General features: G+C 41.4%; 1 protein-coding gene across 6 annotated transcripts in view; it reads right to left on the bottom strand.

Annotated features, from left to right (window-relative positions):
- CLASP2 (cytoplasmic linker associated protein 2) overlaps positions 1-15582 on the bottom strand; it is a 153051-nt gene extending 137469 nt beyond the window's left edge. For 5 of the 6 annotated variants that reach the window (XM_067291310.1, XM_067291311.1, XM_067291313.1 and 2 more), the window contains exons 1-2: positions 15307-15582; positions 2806-2884 (exon numbers count right to left, since the gene is read on the bottom strand). In XM_067291310.1, coding sequence (XP_067147411.1) covers positions 2806-2884; positions 15307-15501 — 274 coding nt within the window. In that variant the 5' untranslated portion in view covers positions 15502-15582. The remainder of the gene's footprint in view (positions 1-2805; positions 2885-15306) is intronic. The other variant, XM_067291315.1, reaches the window with a different exon arrangement.
- Between the last annotated feature and the right edge of the window lie 2853 nt (positions 15583-18435).

The following is an 18435-nucleotide window of genomic DNA, read 5'->3' as shown; positions in this document are numbered from 1 at the left end:
TTGCTTGAGATGGCTGGGGCTGGTTTTTTTTCCATATTAAAGACTCCTAATGAGCAAAATGGATTCACTAAAACAAACAAACAAAAAAAAAAACAAAAAAACCCATAGACAAAAGCATTATCCCCCACACAAAGATTTTGTATAACAGCTCAGATGCACAGTGACAGTCATCAAATTTATCAGCTATCCGGCAAGACCGAATATGGAGTACAATAGAGTAATGATATTACACAGATCAGGATGCAATAAGAAACTACTGGATAATGTCCACGTCTTCTTCCCTCTACATCAAAAGCCAAAGAAGTGATTTCACACAAGAAAAACAGTAAATGGGTCTTGCTCATTTATAATCACTGCAATGTGTACAATATGAACACATTAAAAAAAAAAAAATCTTGTGGAATTGCAATTGTTTTTTTTGGGGGGGAGGGGGTTGACTGTTTTTTGGCTTACCATTGCCTTCTTATGGCATCATTCTTATGGATACACAGGGCATATCTCCCATTTAAAATTAAGACCTACTGTTTTGACAAACACACTCTCTATATAAAAATTTTAACTGATACAACCTGTACATAGATAACATACAAGGTCAAAGTCAATAAAATACATAAGTGATGAGCTGAAAAAAGCTAGGAAAGCTTATGGGTTTATAAGCATCTATTCAGGAAATATGCTAGTAGGAAACTGGCAACCATTAACAAGCTGGGACAGAATAATACTGCCTTAAATTCCAAGAAATTTTATTAAAACAGAAATGAATCATGTTTTGAGCAGTGGCCTGATTTGCCTAACAATTTAAATAACAACTAGATCTGACAACTTTCAGAACAACTTTTGAGACTTTCTTACAGTGAAGAGAAAGCACATCATACCAACATGATTTGGAAAGCTGTTGGTTCTGTAAGCTTCATTAAGGGAAGCAGTTTTCTTGCTCATCAGTCTGCTTTTTATTGCTCTCATGAATCTCCAAATACCCACACTTTCAGACAATTACAATAAAGTTTTTGTATTACTGCTTCACCATCAAAAATTAAAAAATGATCTAGAGTCTCCCTGTAAGGCTTGGTGAGATAGCTACCAACTGAATGGAACACACATCATAAATCACTCTTTAAGAAGTCATTTAAAAAAAAAAGGAAAATAATTATTTTTCTGCCTTCACTGGTATTGACTTTTCAGCACCCGTTATGCTTATACAAGTTGACCATGCACAACAGTGACTTGTATACTTAGCATAACACTCTACAGGTCTTAATTTTAGAGATGTTCAGAAGACTAATTCCAGTTGAAGGCAGTACTATTCCTCAGCTTTTCTAAAAGTTATTTCTGAAATATACAGCTTCATATGTCCACGGATGCTACATATGTTCGACAGAGTCATCTAATGCCAGTATTCATTTGGGTTTTTTAGTTTGTTTTTGTTTCAGTACATGTGCTACTGAGAATGAAAATTATAATCTTTAATTTGCTCATAACCTCAAAATACTCAAATACTGGGACAAAATATTTAGTGCTCTCACTGGAGGTACTTAAGTACGAACCAAAATAGTTCACACTTAATACAGACATTGAAGAAATGAAGAAGGATTTCCAAACGTTAATAAAGTTATTGTAGTTTTAAGTTCTACCCAGCACTAGGACATAAACAGGACTAGGCTTCAGGAATTTACTCCAATTTTGTTTATAATTACAAATGGAAACAATATAGAAATTAATATTTTGCACAGCACAATATGCCCCCAGACTCCTGATGCTGCTCCTGTACAAAACCAACTAGCCAAACAAAAATCCTCTGCAACAGAACAGATTTAAATTTTTTAACACTGTACTGCAGTAGAAAAAATATTCTACAGCCTCCTGAAATATGCTTTAATTTGCCACAAACTGTATTTTATATTTCTAAATTTTCAAATTGTTGCTGATTTCTTGACTTTTAAACACAAAAGTAGAAACTCAAAAAATGAGAAGCTTTTGACAGACAAATTGAGATAGCGGGGGATGTGGGAACAAGGAAGTTGCAAAATAGTTCACACAAATTTTGGAAAAGGACATTAAACTCGAAACTTCTGGTAAAAATAGGCAGTGATAAAACACTAACGTTAATGCTGTAGCATCACAATCTCTTTTCAAGGACAGCAACCAAGCCACCAAATTGAACAGATTAGTTTACTCATACTTCTGAGAACAACTTTTTTTTACTCAGGCACATGTAGATCCATTAGTTTGAAATTCATTCAAGTAAACATCTCCTGCTAGTAGGATTTTTTTTTGCCCCCCAAAAGTTTAGACTACTGATAGCTAGAGTCCAGTTATCTAGCAGGAAGTGGACTGCACGGTCCTCTCTGAGGACACAGACTTCAGCAAACATAAGGCTCCAATTAAGATGATCTACAAATAAAACCTCCAATCTTTAATACAAGTTAAAGGTAACACTCTTATGTTCCAATGCCATTATCAGATAAGACAGTCTTGGGGTATGGTAAGCAAATGTATAGCATGAAACTAGTTACAGAAAAGACATTCCTGGAATTTTAAAAATCACAACAGCCATGTACAGATGAATAGTTACATGACCAACAAATATTTACAAGTTATTGTAAGAATTATTCAAATTCCAATGACAGCAATAAGATCCCTAAATTCTGCCAATACATTTATGTCCTCGGACATTGTTTGAAACTATATTTAGATCAGAAGGTTTTCAATATGTTTCACCTATCATTGCTTCAATAAATGCAAAAAAAAAAAGTACGTCTTCTACCTTTTGGTTTTAAGAAGAAAAAATGGTCATATTTTACTTACCAGTTCCTATATAGGATTTAAAGCGTCCTGATAGTCTGTCGACAAAGGCACCTAAAACATCTAATCCCAGTAATGCCACCTGTTGAAAAAAAGCATTAGATATACAAAACATATCACTGAAGAATCCTTATCTTAAAAGAAATTATGGACATACATGCAAACATGCTGAAACACTGTATCAGTCTAAAGATAATGAAAGTTCTAATCAGAAAGCTGATAATTCCTAAAAGCTTTGATTAAAACAAAGTTTTCAGGAGGTCTAGAATAGATCAGTAATATTTTCATATACTAGTGCCATTCAGATTTTTCAGGACTTATTTAGCACAGAAAGAAAATAAGAGTTAGAAATGCAATGTTTTAATGTATTTCCAACTACAAATGATAAAAATTCAGATAAATAATAGGAGGATTAAGGAGCTGGAAAAAGCTCTTAATTTTTGTCTGGATTGTATATTATGACTGCAGTTCTATTCCCCATTTTCTTTAAAAGATGACTCCCAGGGGTTCAGCTCAGTAGTAACTGGAAATCAAAACTCCTTTGGAACAAGCACCATGCACCAGAACAGCCATACTGTTTTAGCCTTGTCCCCTCCACCAGGCTCCTAAGCTGCTGTAAGAAAACATATCCAAACTCAAAAGAAGCAAACAGCTTAAAAACACAAAGCAAACAAATCAAACCCCTACATACAAGTCCTAAATTAATTTCAAAGTAAAATTTGCATTGAATAGCTTTGAGAGGGAACACAGGCTGGAAAAACATGGTTCAAAACAGTTTCCCAGATGCTAAGAGCTTACCTGAATCTGGCAACTTATTTTCCCAACTCCCAAAAGAGAACAACTAAGAAAACCTAATGCTGCTAATTCCCCTAGCAGTTCAGACCACACCATTCATCTACCTGCTTCTTAAGCTAGGGAAGTTTTATTTTTCTTCATTTGCTCTTGTTCAAAATACAGCTGTGGTTGTGAGAAAGATCCCATCTTTGAACAGAAAATTGGTGAGAGAGGACAGTATCTACTAATTTAGAAACAAAAAAATATCATCAGAAATTATCAGTTCAACCAAATAACTTTAACAAGTCAGGATGCTGATTTTTTTTTTTTTCCTCTTAAGTATCCTGCATATTGTACCAGGACTTCATTCGCAGTTTCCCAAGATAGTTTTTTAAATATCAGAACATTGTCACACCTTGTAGTTGACTGAATTTTTTGCCTATGAAGACACAAATGCCACATGAGGCACCTCCTGAAGCTTGGGCATTCATAAGGGGTTTTCCTCCAAATTAATTCTCTATGCTCTACTAAGATGTATACCCACACTGCAATTTTTCCCCACAAAGACATGAGCAGAATCACTCCCCTCTATTAGCTGTCTATTTTCATAAAACTTGGAACCACATTTACTTCAAGAACTGTCTTCCTTAAGACACTTATCTGTCAAATTTGTCCACATTAGCCAACCAGTCACAAACAATTTGAAGAGATATTAATATGACTACACACAGCCCACACACAGAGGATCACACAAGCTTTGTTTTCACAAGAAACCAGGCCAATAAGCCCCCTGTAGAATGCCATTCTGAAGCAAACACTTAATTCCAAAGAAAGCACATAATTAAACAAGTATTAAGTAATTCAGCATTGGTAGAGTAGACCTCCCTGTAAGCAGGAAGTACCAAATTCAGTGCCAGGCACTTGCAAATTTACACATTTTTATAACTGAGAATAGCAAAAACAAGCAAACAGTATCACTGGCTTAAATTAATATGCTGCCAACAAATGACTGCATGTAAGAGTTAGAAGGACAAGAAAACAGAAGATTATAATTTATAGCTTAGTTAGACAAAAAATACATATATAAAACAGCTTTTATGGTAATATCAAGGTTTCCCAAAAGTTCTTTTCTTCAATGCTCTTTTCCAGATTCTCAAATTATACAAGACTTGAGACAAAATCTCAGTCTAAAGAAGGATATGTGAGACAAATTAAGAGGAAACTTATTCTGGGTATATATTCTGTTTTCTTATGGATCTGTTTTTAACTACAAGCTCCACCTTAGACTTTTCTCCTAGTGACAACTTTCAAGGTACCTTTCCTGTGTGAGTACTCTGGTGTCTATTAGTGCACAAACTGCAGCCTTTCCTTCCGTAAGGGTGCTTTGGGACTCCCTCTCTTCTCCACAAATTCAGTTGTTTCTGTAAATCATCTTTAAGACTTCTACCTTTCTGAACAACAGCCGTTCAGAGATTTAAAGCATGGGAAATATGCATGGCTGCACTTTATAACAGATATGCTCTTCACTGATACCAAAGAAAAGTTGTTAATAAGATGGAGAGTATTTTTTAATGAATTCCTCCAAGCATAGCCTCTAGGTTTTTTTAGTCTGACCTGGCTAAAAAACAGGAACCATATGGAAGATTTGAACCTTCACATACTTAAGGGTCAGAGGCTTGGTAACTACCAGAGAATTGGCTATTTATCCTATTGTGACTGTTACTGCCAACACAGATTCTGATCACCTGCATTTCGTTTGTGTAGGAGTATTTTATTTTGATCAAGAGCACCCACTGAGATACTGCCCGCAAACTCCACGTTTTCGTATCCCTGTGAATGGATAAAGTTCAGTCACTTCTTACAACACAAGAATCACATTTATCTTGATTAACCATTCAAGCAGTTGTCAATATGGCATCGGTTCTTTGTAACTAAAAGTCTATCAATTATTTGCTTAAGGAACACAGTAAGGGTTCTATTTCAATAATTACTGTGCAAAAAGCACCTTGGTAAATATTATCAATATAAATATCCTGACGAGTAATTTTGTCTTGTGATGTCCTTACTGTATGAAAATATATTGTTTAGATTGCACAAGATTAAATAAAGCTCTGAAAAGTTACCTTGCTTAGTCAGAATGAGACACGAGACTAACCCTGGCTTTTAGAAATACAAAACTAACATAGACTGTGCTGCAAAATCCTCTGTAACAGCTACTAAACATGCAGTCTTTACAGAGAAGAGGTAAGGGAACAGGTTACTAAGGGCTTAAAGGAGCAACCCTCTACAACATGAGTTATCCCTTTAGGTCATACAGAGTCCTCTATGATGGCCAGAGGCCTGCAACTTTGAAAAGAAAAAGGTATAAGCCCTTACGGTACTTGTATATTGAGACAATACGATGTGACCTCAGGTTGGAAATAACGGAAAAGTGCTGTTGCTACAAAGTTGGCTCCCATCCCGCAACTCAAAAGAAAAGTCAGCTGAATTTTGCTGAAGCATACTACCACAGAAAATACCAAAAAACCTACCATCAATAGTTTTTGTAAATCAGTCTCAACACTCCTCTGCTCAGCACACAATGTTCTAAATTTCAGCATCTTCTGGCAGGTATCATCCATTCAGTATTTGAGCAGTCGTCCTATGTAAGGAGTCCTTACACAGCACAACAGTCCTGAGAGACTACATTAAGCAAGGATTATCAACTCATACGGGGTCATAAGAGCAGCATTCAAGAAAACCACAGAGTCGAGGCAGAACTGATCCGCAAGAGAAAAAGTTCCAAGCTCTCAGACACTATGTGGAAACAAGTGCCAACAGCATCTCTCTGCTATGAACAGAGAAGCCTCTCACCAGTATTGTGGCTCTTCCCACTGGCTTAAATAGGAGGTTATTTCTTCAGGGATAAAAATCTTTGGACCTATGTCTTACTTTGTATACATTAAGCCTTTTGCCTGGTGCCTAGAAAGAGACTGGTAAGTTGGTACAGAATAAATGTTTCAAGAACTGGAAACATGAGTAATGGTGGGTTTGTATGTTGAGATTGATTCAACAGCTCACTATTGTTTGAGGCATTTAACTACTGCCTTTGAGGTTCACAGCAGAAAAGAAATTTAAGCTTACTTGAATTGGAGTTGGTCAGTTGTGGGTGTCCTTGGATTTGATCATAGGATCTGAACCGTATCTGTTTTTTGTTTGTTTGTTTACTGTGAGGGAGAGAAGTTCAAAAGGAACTCCCATCAAGTTCCTTTGCTGGAGAGATTTACTTTATATTGTAAAATTATTGAGAAATTGGGCTTCCTGTCACCCTAGTGACAATTATGGTTATCAGTAACTCTCTTCTGCTTCACTTTAAGTTTCTTACTCCTTGCCCACTTTATTCACCTCTCTGAATACATTCCCATTCTCCTGTTTTGCAGGATATTTAACAGCTTTTTCCTCTCCTTATTGTTTCCACTCCGATTTTCTCCAGATCAACAACAACTGAGACCTACCCTCTTGACTCATTCCATGCACCCTCATAACCCAAATATCGCCCAGAGCCCAAAGACTGTGCCTGGTTCTATGGGCAGAACAAAGCTTCCATTTCCCCAGGCTGTTTCTCCCTCCCAGGCTCTTCTTCAGTCCCAGCCAGGTCGTCTTCAGACTCTGTTCTCCTTTGTACAAGGAAGGGCATTGGTGCAACCTTCCCATTCTGCATCAGTCAGGCAGCCACCTCTGCTGACAGCAACCAAAATTGCAATCCCAGCTGCTGAAGCTATCAAATGTATCATCTATACTTTAGATATTCTAGCTGACAAGAAGGCATTATTTCCATTCTCTGGCTTCTTTCACCTTCAAGGGTACATACAGCACCCAAGTTCGAAGAGGTGTACAGTATGTTTTCATGTGTATCATATCTCTCCACACTGCAGGGACAGAGAGGGCGTATTGGTAATCTACCAGAAAGCCTTCATGCTCAACTATTTGTTTGAGTAGTAAGTAGAGGGAAGCAACAGGGCAACAGGTGAATGAAGACTGACATTTCACTGCATGTTCCTCTTTGGTACCGAAACATACAGATTAAAAAAAAAGGGTGGTGGTGGTGGGGGGGGAAGGTAATGATACAGTTCTTCAGCAAATGCAGAGCCTCCTCTATCTAATAATTAAAGTTTACTGACTTTAAAGCAATGTTTTGCAACTACAGGTTGGACTAAAAACTAAGAACCCCAAAGGCTGGAGCCGAAAGAGTCAACTCTGCTACTGATAAAACTACACGTCAACTGCAGTCATCACTGGAAAGGAGTACAGACCATCAAACCTCCTGAGTTGATGATAATCATCTTCTTTTCTTAATCTTTCTGTGATGACTGACCACAAATCATTTCAGCATTGCAGTTTAAGAAACCATACTAGCAGATGATGCCTAAATGAATCACCCATATTTATCCAGAGACTTATGAGTAAACTTTGCTGCTGAAAAGGCCTGATTTCTTCAGAGGTCCTTCTCCACAGGCATAGATCTGGGAGGTCCTTGTTATTTTGACCTCTCCTGAATAGCAGACAAAACAAGTAAGCCTAGTGCTGTCAAAAATTTTAAAAGCTTATGCAAACTCTATTTTCCTGCTCTTTCCCATGATGAGAACCGTAACAAAAATGTTCCCCTCGTTAATCAAAAAAAATGTACCCAATCAAAACCCTGAAAATATAACACTCAAACGTTTACCACTCTTTACTCTTTCAAAATCTCTTATAATCTTCAAATTGACTTGAATTCAGACAACAGCATCATCTCAGAATTGTTTTGCAGTCTGTGGACAATATAAGGATCGGTACTCCCAAATTAACTCTTCAGAAGTGCAGTGTACTGGAATAACTCATTTGCTTCATATGAAGACATATCAAAAACAAGCTAAATAACAGCTCAGATCTATATCCAAACATAAATTCAACTTTTTTTTTTTTGAAGAATATTCTCTAAATTTACTTCAGATAACCTGATGGAAAGCTTTCCAAGAATACTCAAGAGAAGCTGCATGCAGGGGGTGGGGAGGCACCAGAGTGGTAATTTAAAAAAAAAATTTTCAACCACAAAATGAGGACATGCCAAATGTTTCTTCTTTGACCATTACCATAAATTTTCATACCCGTTTTTCCAGGGACAGCGAGGACAAAACACAAGCATATGATACAGTAACACCTGACATCCTAAGCCATTTTCTTTTTGAGAGGGTCTGGCTTAAATGTTATTTGCTGCAGGGCAAAAAATTTAAAGAACAAGCCTCTTGAAAAGCAGGACTCAGAAGGAAGAAAATGAGATTTATAGTGTTTCTCTTGGGAATACTAAAAAAAAAAGTTTTTTGTTTTACCATCACACTTCATTTTAGAACTTTGTATTTCCAAAAGAATGTAATTCTTGTTGTGCCCATGCTCTCTTATTTTCTCTCCCATACCCTCTCATCTAAATTGTGTTTATTAAACATTCAGTGACTCCCATTTTCTGCTAGTTATTCCTACCCCTGCACCAGCTCCTCTACTGTGAGGGGACAAGTGTTTATACAGCTGAATCGTAACCCAGTTTAGGAAACGAATCTGACAAACAAGCAAGATAATGCATTTTCTCAACCAGATCACTTCCCTGGACCTGTTTACTGTGCAGCCTCACATCCCCACTGGAGCAATGACGGGATGACGCACTATCAGAATTCGGCAGCCAGGGAAAGAAACTGCTTAAATCAGCAACACTGCTAAGAAAGCATGTTGAGCTACGGCTCACGTATACTGACTGTCATGAATGCCATTCTGAAGAATGTACTTCTCCCTGTACAGGGCTGGGCTAAGGGGTCTCATGTCACACCAAATTCAATTAAATTGCAGGCTACCATGAAAAGGGACAGTCCTGTTCCCCTTCTTGACTTGTAGGTGCATTTGATCTGGTGCACATAAAGCTCCTACAGCACCAGTCAAATCAGCTTGCTGAAACACTGAAAAACTAATCCAAAAGAAAAAGAAATACATCTATATATATGTATATATATACATTTTACCTCAAGAACAAAGGTGACAAGCATGACCAAGGCAGAAGCAGAGCTGCTTTTTTAAACAGGGACTACAATTAGGCTGGATTACAAATATTGAAACTACAAACTAATTGAGAACTGCGAATTCCACTTCAGAAGGCAGATCCCTGAGAATTTGGGACTATATATTCCACATTTCTAATTAAAGGTTAGACAAAATGAGTTTTAATTAAACTTAAAATAATTAAAATTTCTTGCAATTCCCCCCTCCCAGAGATCTGCTTGATTTATTTGATTAATGTTTGATTGTTTATTTACATTCTATGAATAGAACATAAATAACACATGAAAAATAGTATCTATTGCTCAAGAAAAATAACTGAATCACTGAGCTTGAAAACTAAAATTGGATTCCTGGCATACATGGACAGACCAAATCATACAACTTGAAAGCCTGAAAGTTCACTTACTTCAATTATATAGAAATAGGGATAGTAGCTCCCATGTAGCCAAGATAATGGAACAGAACAGAAAGGAAAAATGAAACTCAGTAAGAGCTCAAAGTTGAACATTTCTCTACCAAGAGGAAGAGACATTTAAATTACCAATATTTCTTAATAAAGACTAGGGAAATACAAGGATCTATATGGTAACTGAAAAATAAAGGTTGGGAGGAATCAGCTTATTTATTCCATTTTTCCATCTTGCAGGTTACAGTCCTGTTTGTACAACTCAGTATGGCATTTGCCTTTTCTGCAGCATACGTTGACTTTCATTCAACTTCCAGTCCAAAATAATCCACATATTTTCTTCTTACGAGCTGCTACTTAATCACGTCCTGCATCCTGCATTTGTGTATTTAATTATTCTTGCCAAAATGTAGGATTTCTGTCCTTGTCATTTCTGAACTTCCCTTTTTTCAGATCTCTGCATCTCCATTTCATCCAAGTAATTTTTGGATTCTGGCTTCAACCTCACATACTTACATAGCATCAAAAAAGTCACCAACTGCTGCCGATATCTCTTTGCCAGTACTTCAGACAGTCCTAGCTATTTATGTCTTAAGTATTTGCAAAACTGTAGTTGATGGTTCCCTTCCTCTCTGGAAGCTAAAAGCTCCTCCTGCTGGTCTTTTTGTTGAACTAAGGACAAACCAAAATAAATACCTGTCAAACCACCAAAATACAAAAATTCAATTATAGCAATACTGATATTTTAGCATCTCTCCATATCTGGTGTTGTGATCTGAACAAAGCTAAGAAAATCCCACTCTACAGGAAGCAAAGAATTAAAGATATTCCAAGGATTTGCCCCAAAGAAACAGATCATCCACGCTACCAGAAATAAGTAGTGTGAAAACAGATTGTTCTTTCTGCGTGGTAATCAATCTGCTGCTCTGACATAAAAAAGTGACCATTTCTTATTTTCCTACTGCAGCTCACAGATAAAAGAAAACAGAATATCTATTACAAAGATAAGAAATCCAGAGATGACTGTAAGTCAGAAATATTGCTAATTACTCTTCTTGCATAAAAATTTGCTCAATAAACTACCAAAATTTTAGTCACAAGTACTTATTACTACCAATGAGGTGTAATTTGCATAAAGAACAGAAAGGTGGCTTTGTTGCTCAAAAATTAGATTTTAGGAGGACAGCTAACCAATTTCTGTGGGCTTAAAAAAAAAAAGAACACATGCTAACAGCCAAGAGTAGCCTTGCAGAACTCTACTTGAAAAGTAATATTTCTCCTCCAGCAACTCTTCAGCAGAAGTCTCAAAGCAGATTTACAGACTGTTTATTTATCTGGCTAGGAAACAGGATTGTTTCACCCACCACATTATACAAAAGTTAGACAATCTTGTAATTCTTTCAAATGACTGCTAAATTTAAGAGAAGCATAAGAGATCTGTTGATTAAATCTCATAAATACAGAGACAAACATCCAGGTTAACCCAATAAAGCCAGTAAATATCTATCAGTAGTAGAAAGATGTGATAGCCGTACCCTCAGAAAGGGGAATGAATTTACTGATTGAAGTTTTAACATTCTGTATGAAGTTTGACCAGAAAGTACAGTACCCAAGAAAAAATGGAAATAAGCTTCTGCAAGTTGCCACTATTTCCATGCTTCAGTTCTGTAAAAGTTGAATCCCAAGTCAGTTTTTCCTATTTTTCTTTCCCAGAACTAATTATAGGCTAATTGGCACAGACTTATCCGGTTCAGTTTACCTGAATGCCTGAACCAAAATATTAGTATTGTTCCATTTTTCTGAGATTTCCAGATGTCTCAAAGTTTGAGGAGAACAAATACCGGCTGACTAAAGATCTCCTCAGCCAACTCTCTTAATACTTTTAGGTGTAAGTTTTCTGTTCCTTAAAAAACACCCTCAAAACTCATTCCTTTTTTCTTATTCCTTTTTCTCCAATATCAGCAATGCTCACTGTTCTTCACAGTTTTGGGAAAACCGGCTTTTTGAGAAAACAAAGCTTTATGTTACAAGAAAAGAGAGGAAAGTCCTAATCAATATGAAACATAACCAGATCATGATACCAGGATGCTAAGCAACCAATTTCCAGTTTAGTGATTAACTCTTTCATTCTAAAGAGGTCCAAAATAAAAGCTAAGTTAGGTGTATCTTTTGTGTACTCCCTGGTGTTGCAAGGTTTTGAATAGTTTTTGGAAGCTATTTTATTACTAACTGTATAAGAACTCCGATAGATATTCTGACTAAAGTCCTGGTAACACACCAGTAAGGGTAGTCTTTAAAAATGATTCATCTGCTTCTCTAAGGAGACTTCCAGTGTTCTGCTACAACCTTCCACTAGTATTCCATCCCATTAGCAAATGAATTAATACCTATTCTTAATCCCACCTTTCTGATTCATCAGTAACTGAGAAACTGGTAATTGTGTTTTCTGCCTCAAAGAGATAGGGAAAAATCTGAGTTCATCTATCTGCTGTTCTTAGCTTGAAACTGCCAGTTAAGTTTTGTTTATTAAATACTGTAAATAGCTGCAGACTTCAAAAATGCAAAAGTACAACTTAAGTGGCTGGTACCTTTTTGAGGCAGATTCATTCATCCTTTCCAGTAAGGAGTTTACACTTGTTTACGGAACCCTGATTCTCCTTTCCCCATTAGTTTTCATCAAGTCAGTCAAAGCAACCCTCTCAATTCCTATTCCCTCCAGTTCCTTTCCCTTCTGGTATGTGAGGCACAGACTTCCTACAGCAACAATTCAAATAAATTTCTTTTTTCAGACACAGCATGAGGTTGAACCTGGAGCTCCCTGACCAAGCATCCTCTCTTTCCGAATGGTCAGCACTGCATGGAGTGCACTGCATGCAAGACCCAAGTTTTCCCAGAAAGAAAAAAAAACATGGCACATCCAAGGCCAGTTTCATTAGTTATTCATCATCCATACCTGTCACCTACAATGGAAAAAAATACACCCTCTCAAAACTTCCTCCAGTATTCCCCACTTGCCACTCCTGTTCTTTTAGCTCAGCAGTTCTGGTAAATAAGCCAGCTGCCAGCCAATCTTACTTCTCAAACAGACAGCCACGTCAACAAGGAGGGATTAATTACTCCAGAGCTTTGAAGACCTGCAAGGCCTTTAGCAAAACATAAGAAGAAAGAGATGATAAACAGAAATTTCAGATGTTCTATATATCCATCGCTCAGCAAAGAAAAAGGTCACTAGCAAACTATTAAAAATACGGTAACTAAAAACAAAGATTATTTTTAAAATATTTTCCTTGAGAATACACATAAGCCTGTGAAACTCATTACCCTATGATGGCATTCAGCCCATGAGTCTAATAACAAACTAAAATCTAACATTTAAACATATAACATCTGTGCTTGTGTAAGATAATACATGCATGTAAGATGCAAACCACAATTCTCCAGAAGTTTCCTGATTCCCATTTTGAAGCATCAGATGCTAGCAGTCACCACCATAGACAGGAACACTGAAATAAATCATGACCGACACTGACCCTGCATAGCAATCGTACTCTTGCAATTAACATTATGCATATAACATCCTTTGAAGTAGGACTTTGTATGCACAAAGACCTACCAATAAGTGGATGTATGGAACAGAAGAAAAGTCTTACATTATTATGCAAGCTATTTTTAATATACTACTTTTAAAATTTGTAGCACTCTTCACAAGCCTCAGTCACATAGTACAAGGCCATCTGGAGTACTGCATATTCCTTATTTGTCCTAGAGTCCCAAAAGCCAAGGAGTACTGTCACCTTACATCAACAGCAAGCAGGAGATCATTGCTTTATGAAAAATACATCTTGAAAAGTGAGTTTCAAGTATTAACTCCCCATTTTGTCGATTTAAAAGTGTAGGAAACAACTTTTATTTATCTCAACAGGAGAACTCAAATGTATCCAGTTCCTCCTTATGTCCAAAGGGTACTTTAAAAAACTTGCCTAGGTTTCACATTAAAAGTTGTTACCGACATCTGCCCTAAGATTAGGGATTTAGAAGCAAATCAAATTACACTCAGCCAACACAGGTTATTTCTCAAACTGACCTGATCTTTAATAATGGATATGCTTCCAACAAATAAATCATACGGACAAAGAGTTGAACTTGATTATTTTCAGATCTCAGTCTTACAAGTACAAAGTGCAAATGCTGTGAAGTGCACAGCATTGTAAAGTTAAAGGATTAAAAAAGACTACCTGCTTCCTCAGTTCAAGCAAATAGAAAAGACTACAATAACCTTAATACACGTCAAGTCCAGAAGTCCTAACTGTAAATCAATGATTTTCGTAGACGAGACAGCAACTTAGGGAGTATGTGCACACAGAAGGGCGGATCTCATTTTCAGTTAAAAGACCCGAGGTTCAGCACTGCAGAACAACACTGCCACCAGATGACGGAAGTGCAAAGCAATCACAATTACACACCGCACCAAAATAAATAAATAAATAATCGCTAAGGCGAGCACGATTGCCCTTGATAATAAAACTACGTTGTCAATCCTTTTCTTGGCTGACCAGCACCAGCAAAATTTACAAATGTTACTCCCCCGCATGTCCAACATAATTACCGTCTTCTTGTAGCTCAGCCAAAAACGCACAAAAAATGTGAAGCGTTGAGTCATCACTGAGTTGCTGTAAAGATACTATATAACTTCTCGTGTATAAGAAAGTACCCTAAAGACAGCACAGACAATTTTTAAAATTTACAAGGGGAACCCAAAGCAGCAAATCGCTCATTAAATTCTATAAAACATACATGGCATAATACACAACCAGTGAAACAGCACTCTTCACGGCCTACAGAAAATAATGGCAATCCCTTGAAACGTTACACCCAAGTACAGACATCATAGGGAGTGGTAGCTCAAAAAAAAAAAAAAAATCACGACCTGTCCTGTTTCAGGATAAAAAACACAAAATCCGATGATCTAAAAAAAATTTCTTTTTACAATGATACAACGTTTCTTTAGCCAAACATAAAAGCACAGAACAAAAAAACCACACCTACCACTTATTTTAGAACAGAAGAATAGGAATTAAGGAAAATGTTAACCACCCCCCCCCCCCAAGAATTTCCAAATCTCTCAGGGTGCAGGGGAATAAAACCAGGTATGCCTGTAGTCTTATTGCTGCTCGTTTCCGACCGAAAAGTAACTGGGAGCTGGGTTCCTCCCCACCATGACGAATCACGGTCCCCCACCGAGCCTCGCCAGCCAGCCTTACCTTAAAATTACTCGAGTTGACCCATCCCGTTAACTCGTCGACCACTTTGTCGAGGCGCTGCTGGTCCTGCTCGAGGTCCGGCGACCTGGCAGGGTCGCTCAGATACTCCAGCAGCTCCTGGCCGACCTGCATCCTGCGGCCCACGTCCTTCTGCTGCACCTGGTCACAGAAGTACTCCATGCCGGGAGGCTCCATCCCGCCGCGCCGGGCAAGTTCAGCGGGAGGCGCGGCGGCCCGCGGCGCGGCGGCGCTGCCCCGCGGCGCTCATGGGGCCGCCGCCGGCCCCGCCGCCGCCGCGCGCACTGGCGCCGCCGCCAGGGGCCCGGGCGGCCTCCGCCCCGAGCCGCCGCGCAAGGTGAAGCGCCGGAGCGCGGCGGCCGAAACGGGAAGTCGCCGGCGGCCCCGGGCGGGCTCCTCGGAAACAAATTTGGGAGCTCGCCCTCGCCTGTGTGGAGGGGGCTCGGGGGTCCCCGCAGGAGGAGCCGCCGCCGCCTCGCTCGCTCCCCGGCCCCGCGGGCGCCGAGGAGCGACCCCCGCGCCGCCTCTCACCGCCGCGGGCACCGGCCCTTCCTGCCCAGCATGCAGAGGCGGCGAGGCCGGGGCGGACCTCGCATGCTCCCGCCGCCGCCGAGCGCCGCGGGGCAGCCCTGAAACTTCGCCCTGGTGGCTCTCGGCGCCTCTCGCTCCCCTTCCCCGTCGGCCCCACCGCGGCGCCGGCGCCGCCTCCGTCCCGTGGAAGTTGCGTCCCCCGCCGCGGGCCGTCTCCAGCTAGGCGGGGCGTGACTCGCGCCGGCCACGCCTCCCTCCGCACCGCCTCCCCCCGCCCCCCGCCGGGAGCGCGCGCCGCGCGCACCACCCCCTTCCCCAGCCGCTACCAGCGGGGGCCACGTGCGCGCGCGCGCGCGCCCCTGTGGATGTTTCCTCCCACCCCCTTCCCCGCCTCGCGCTGCAGCGGGGGGGGTCAGGGCGCGCGCCCGCTTCCAACGGCGTTCCGGCGCGCTGCGGGCTGCGCCCGCGGGCAGCGAGGCGCATGCGCCCCGCGGCTCGCGCGGCGGCCGCCGCCGCACTGCTGCCTGCAGCGGGGAGGGCCGCGCGCGCGGCCGTTCCCTCGGGCGTCCCACCGGCGTCGTGGGGGCGGGCGGCTGAGCGGGGCAGCGGGCGGGGAGGAAGAAATGCTGGGAAGAAGGGGAAGCGGTGCGGAGGGCAGTGAGGCTCCCTCCATCCCTGCCACCCCGCACGCCTTGGCTCGCTGGCGGAAGCACGGGGTTGAGCGCGGCCCGGCCCCGGCGGCTGCCTCCGAGCGCCTGAGGCGGGCGGGGCCGCGCGGCGACCGTTGGGGGCTCCCGCCCCCACACGCGCGCGGGGCTCGGCGGCACGCGCAGTCCCGCCCCCCCGGGAGCCGTTGAGGGGCGCCTCAGGGGAGGCGCCTGCGCTTTGCGGTGCTCTGCCCCTTCCCCCTCACTTCCCCAGGTCGCGTTTAGGTAAACGGTGTGCGCCCTGCGTGGCTGCTGCCTGCCCTTTACTGCTGCGACGGACGCGGGAGGCAAGGAAGCTGTGGGAAAATAAACAGCGTGGAAAGCACAGCTTTACCAGGCCATAAAAGAGAGCTCCACTGCAACAAGTGAGGGGGGGATGGTGCCACTGTTTTTCCAACGCTGCTGTAAAGCGGTGCCCTTTAGCCCTTTTTGCCCTACGTGCCACCCCTGGTTTAAGATCCACACACTTCTGTGGAGCCAACTCAGTCCAGGGTGCAGCTAACTGCAGTGTAGATAATCCACTTGCAGATCACCAGGAGTTGGCCTTATTTAAAATGGAGACTTTAGTGCAGGGCAATGTGACTTGAGGTGTTGCTTCATGGTCAGTTTAAGCTGTTCTATATCCTGCTGATGTTAAAAAGGGGAAAAGTGGTTCTGCGCTTTCTCCCTCTGCCTTGTCCTACAAATGTGTTCACAGGGCCATTAGGGCCTCTGAAAACAGGACTGTGGTTGTCACATGCCCGGAAAGGAAAGGAGATGTCACTTTGCGCCACCTTGTTTCCAAGCTGCTCTGCTTGGGCCTGGTCTGTCCCTTGTGCTACCCCTCACATTTACTGTCCCCTTTGGATTGATTTAATGGGTTAAATGACAGAGTTGGTATCAGTGAGTTAGGCTGGCTCTCAGAGAGGTCCAGACCACAGGGTGCAGGAGATGGGAAGTGAACACCCCCCCTTTCAGTGCAGTAAGCAGTGATGTTTGCCTGCCATCCCTCTCATACTAGCAGGTTTCATGTTACACTAAACTACAAGCTGCTGTTGATTCAGGTGGTCCTTTTCTTCCCCATGCTGTCCTGTATACAATCCTTCCCCTTTCTTACACCAGAGCTGGTGTTTATTTGACCTCAAGTAAACAATTCAGAGAGCTAAACGTTTATTTTTTCTCTCTTTTTTTGTTTTGTTGTAGAGTTAGCCTTTTGTTGATTCAGATTCCTAAGTGTTTTCACTATAGGGTTAGACAAATGCCAAAATTGTCACAAGGAAAGTAGAAACACGCAGCCAGAAGCTAGGTGGGAGGAGGAAAGGGGTAGTGGACATCTCCTTTCAGTGGCAGTAGCAACTGAATCATGAAAGTGCAACTGCCAAAAAGCATTGCTAGTTTCAAGACAACACAGTCTGGCGTCTAGCTTGCCTCATTAGTGCTAATGCAAGGGAAGGGTGAGAATGCAGGAGGCCGAAGTGCTCCTTTCATGGGGCAGCAGGATTTAGATAAACTGACTGAGGAACCACACCTGCAAGCTGCCGTTTCATTGCAAGGTAAGTGAAACTGAACTGCGGCTGCTGTGGTCCCACTTGCCTGGTGATAATTTGTTACATCAACTCGGGAAGTGATTTTACGATGAAACTAGGCGCTAAGTACGGGCTATCAACTCGTGATTTTACCATGAAACTAGGCGCTAAGTACGGGCTATCACCACAATGATTGTACTGAGCCAGCAGAGCGATATTGCATTGTGAAATGTATGCGCGCGACCTGAAGGGCACCACGCACAACGCAGAGGAAGACCCCAGCTTTCATCCCGACCCCCCCCCCAGCAACAGCCGGCGCAACCACAGAAGTTACAGGCATATAAGGGGACTGTGAGCGGGGGATTGCG

The sequence above is a fragment of the Apteryx mantelli genome, chromosome 2, assembly GCF_036417845.1.
Source record: "Apteryx mantelli isolate bAptMan1 chromosome 2, bAptMan1.hap1, whole genome shotgun sequence".
NCBI classification, from domain to species: Eukaryota; Metazoa; Chordata; class Aves; order Apterygiformes; family Apterygidae; genus Apteryx; species Apteryx mantelli.
Note: the sequence above shows the minus strand (reverse complement) of the source record. Positions and strands in the feature narration are given on the sequence as shown.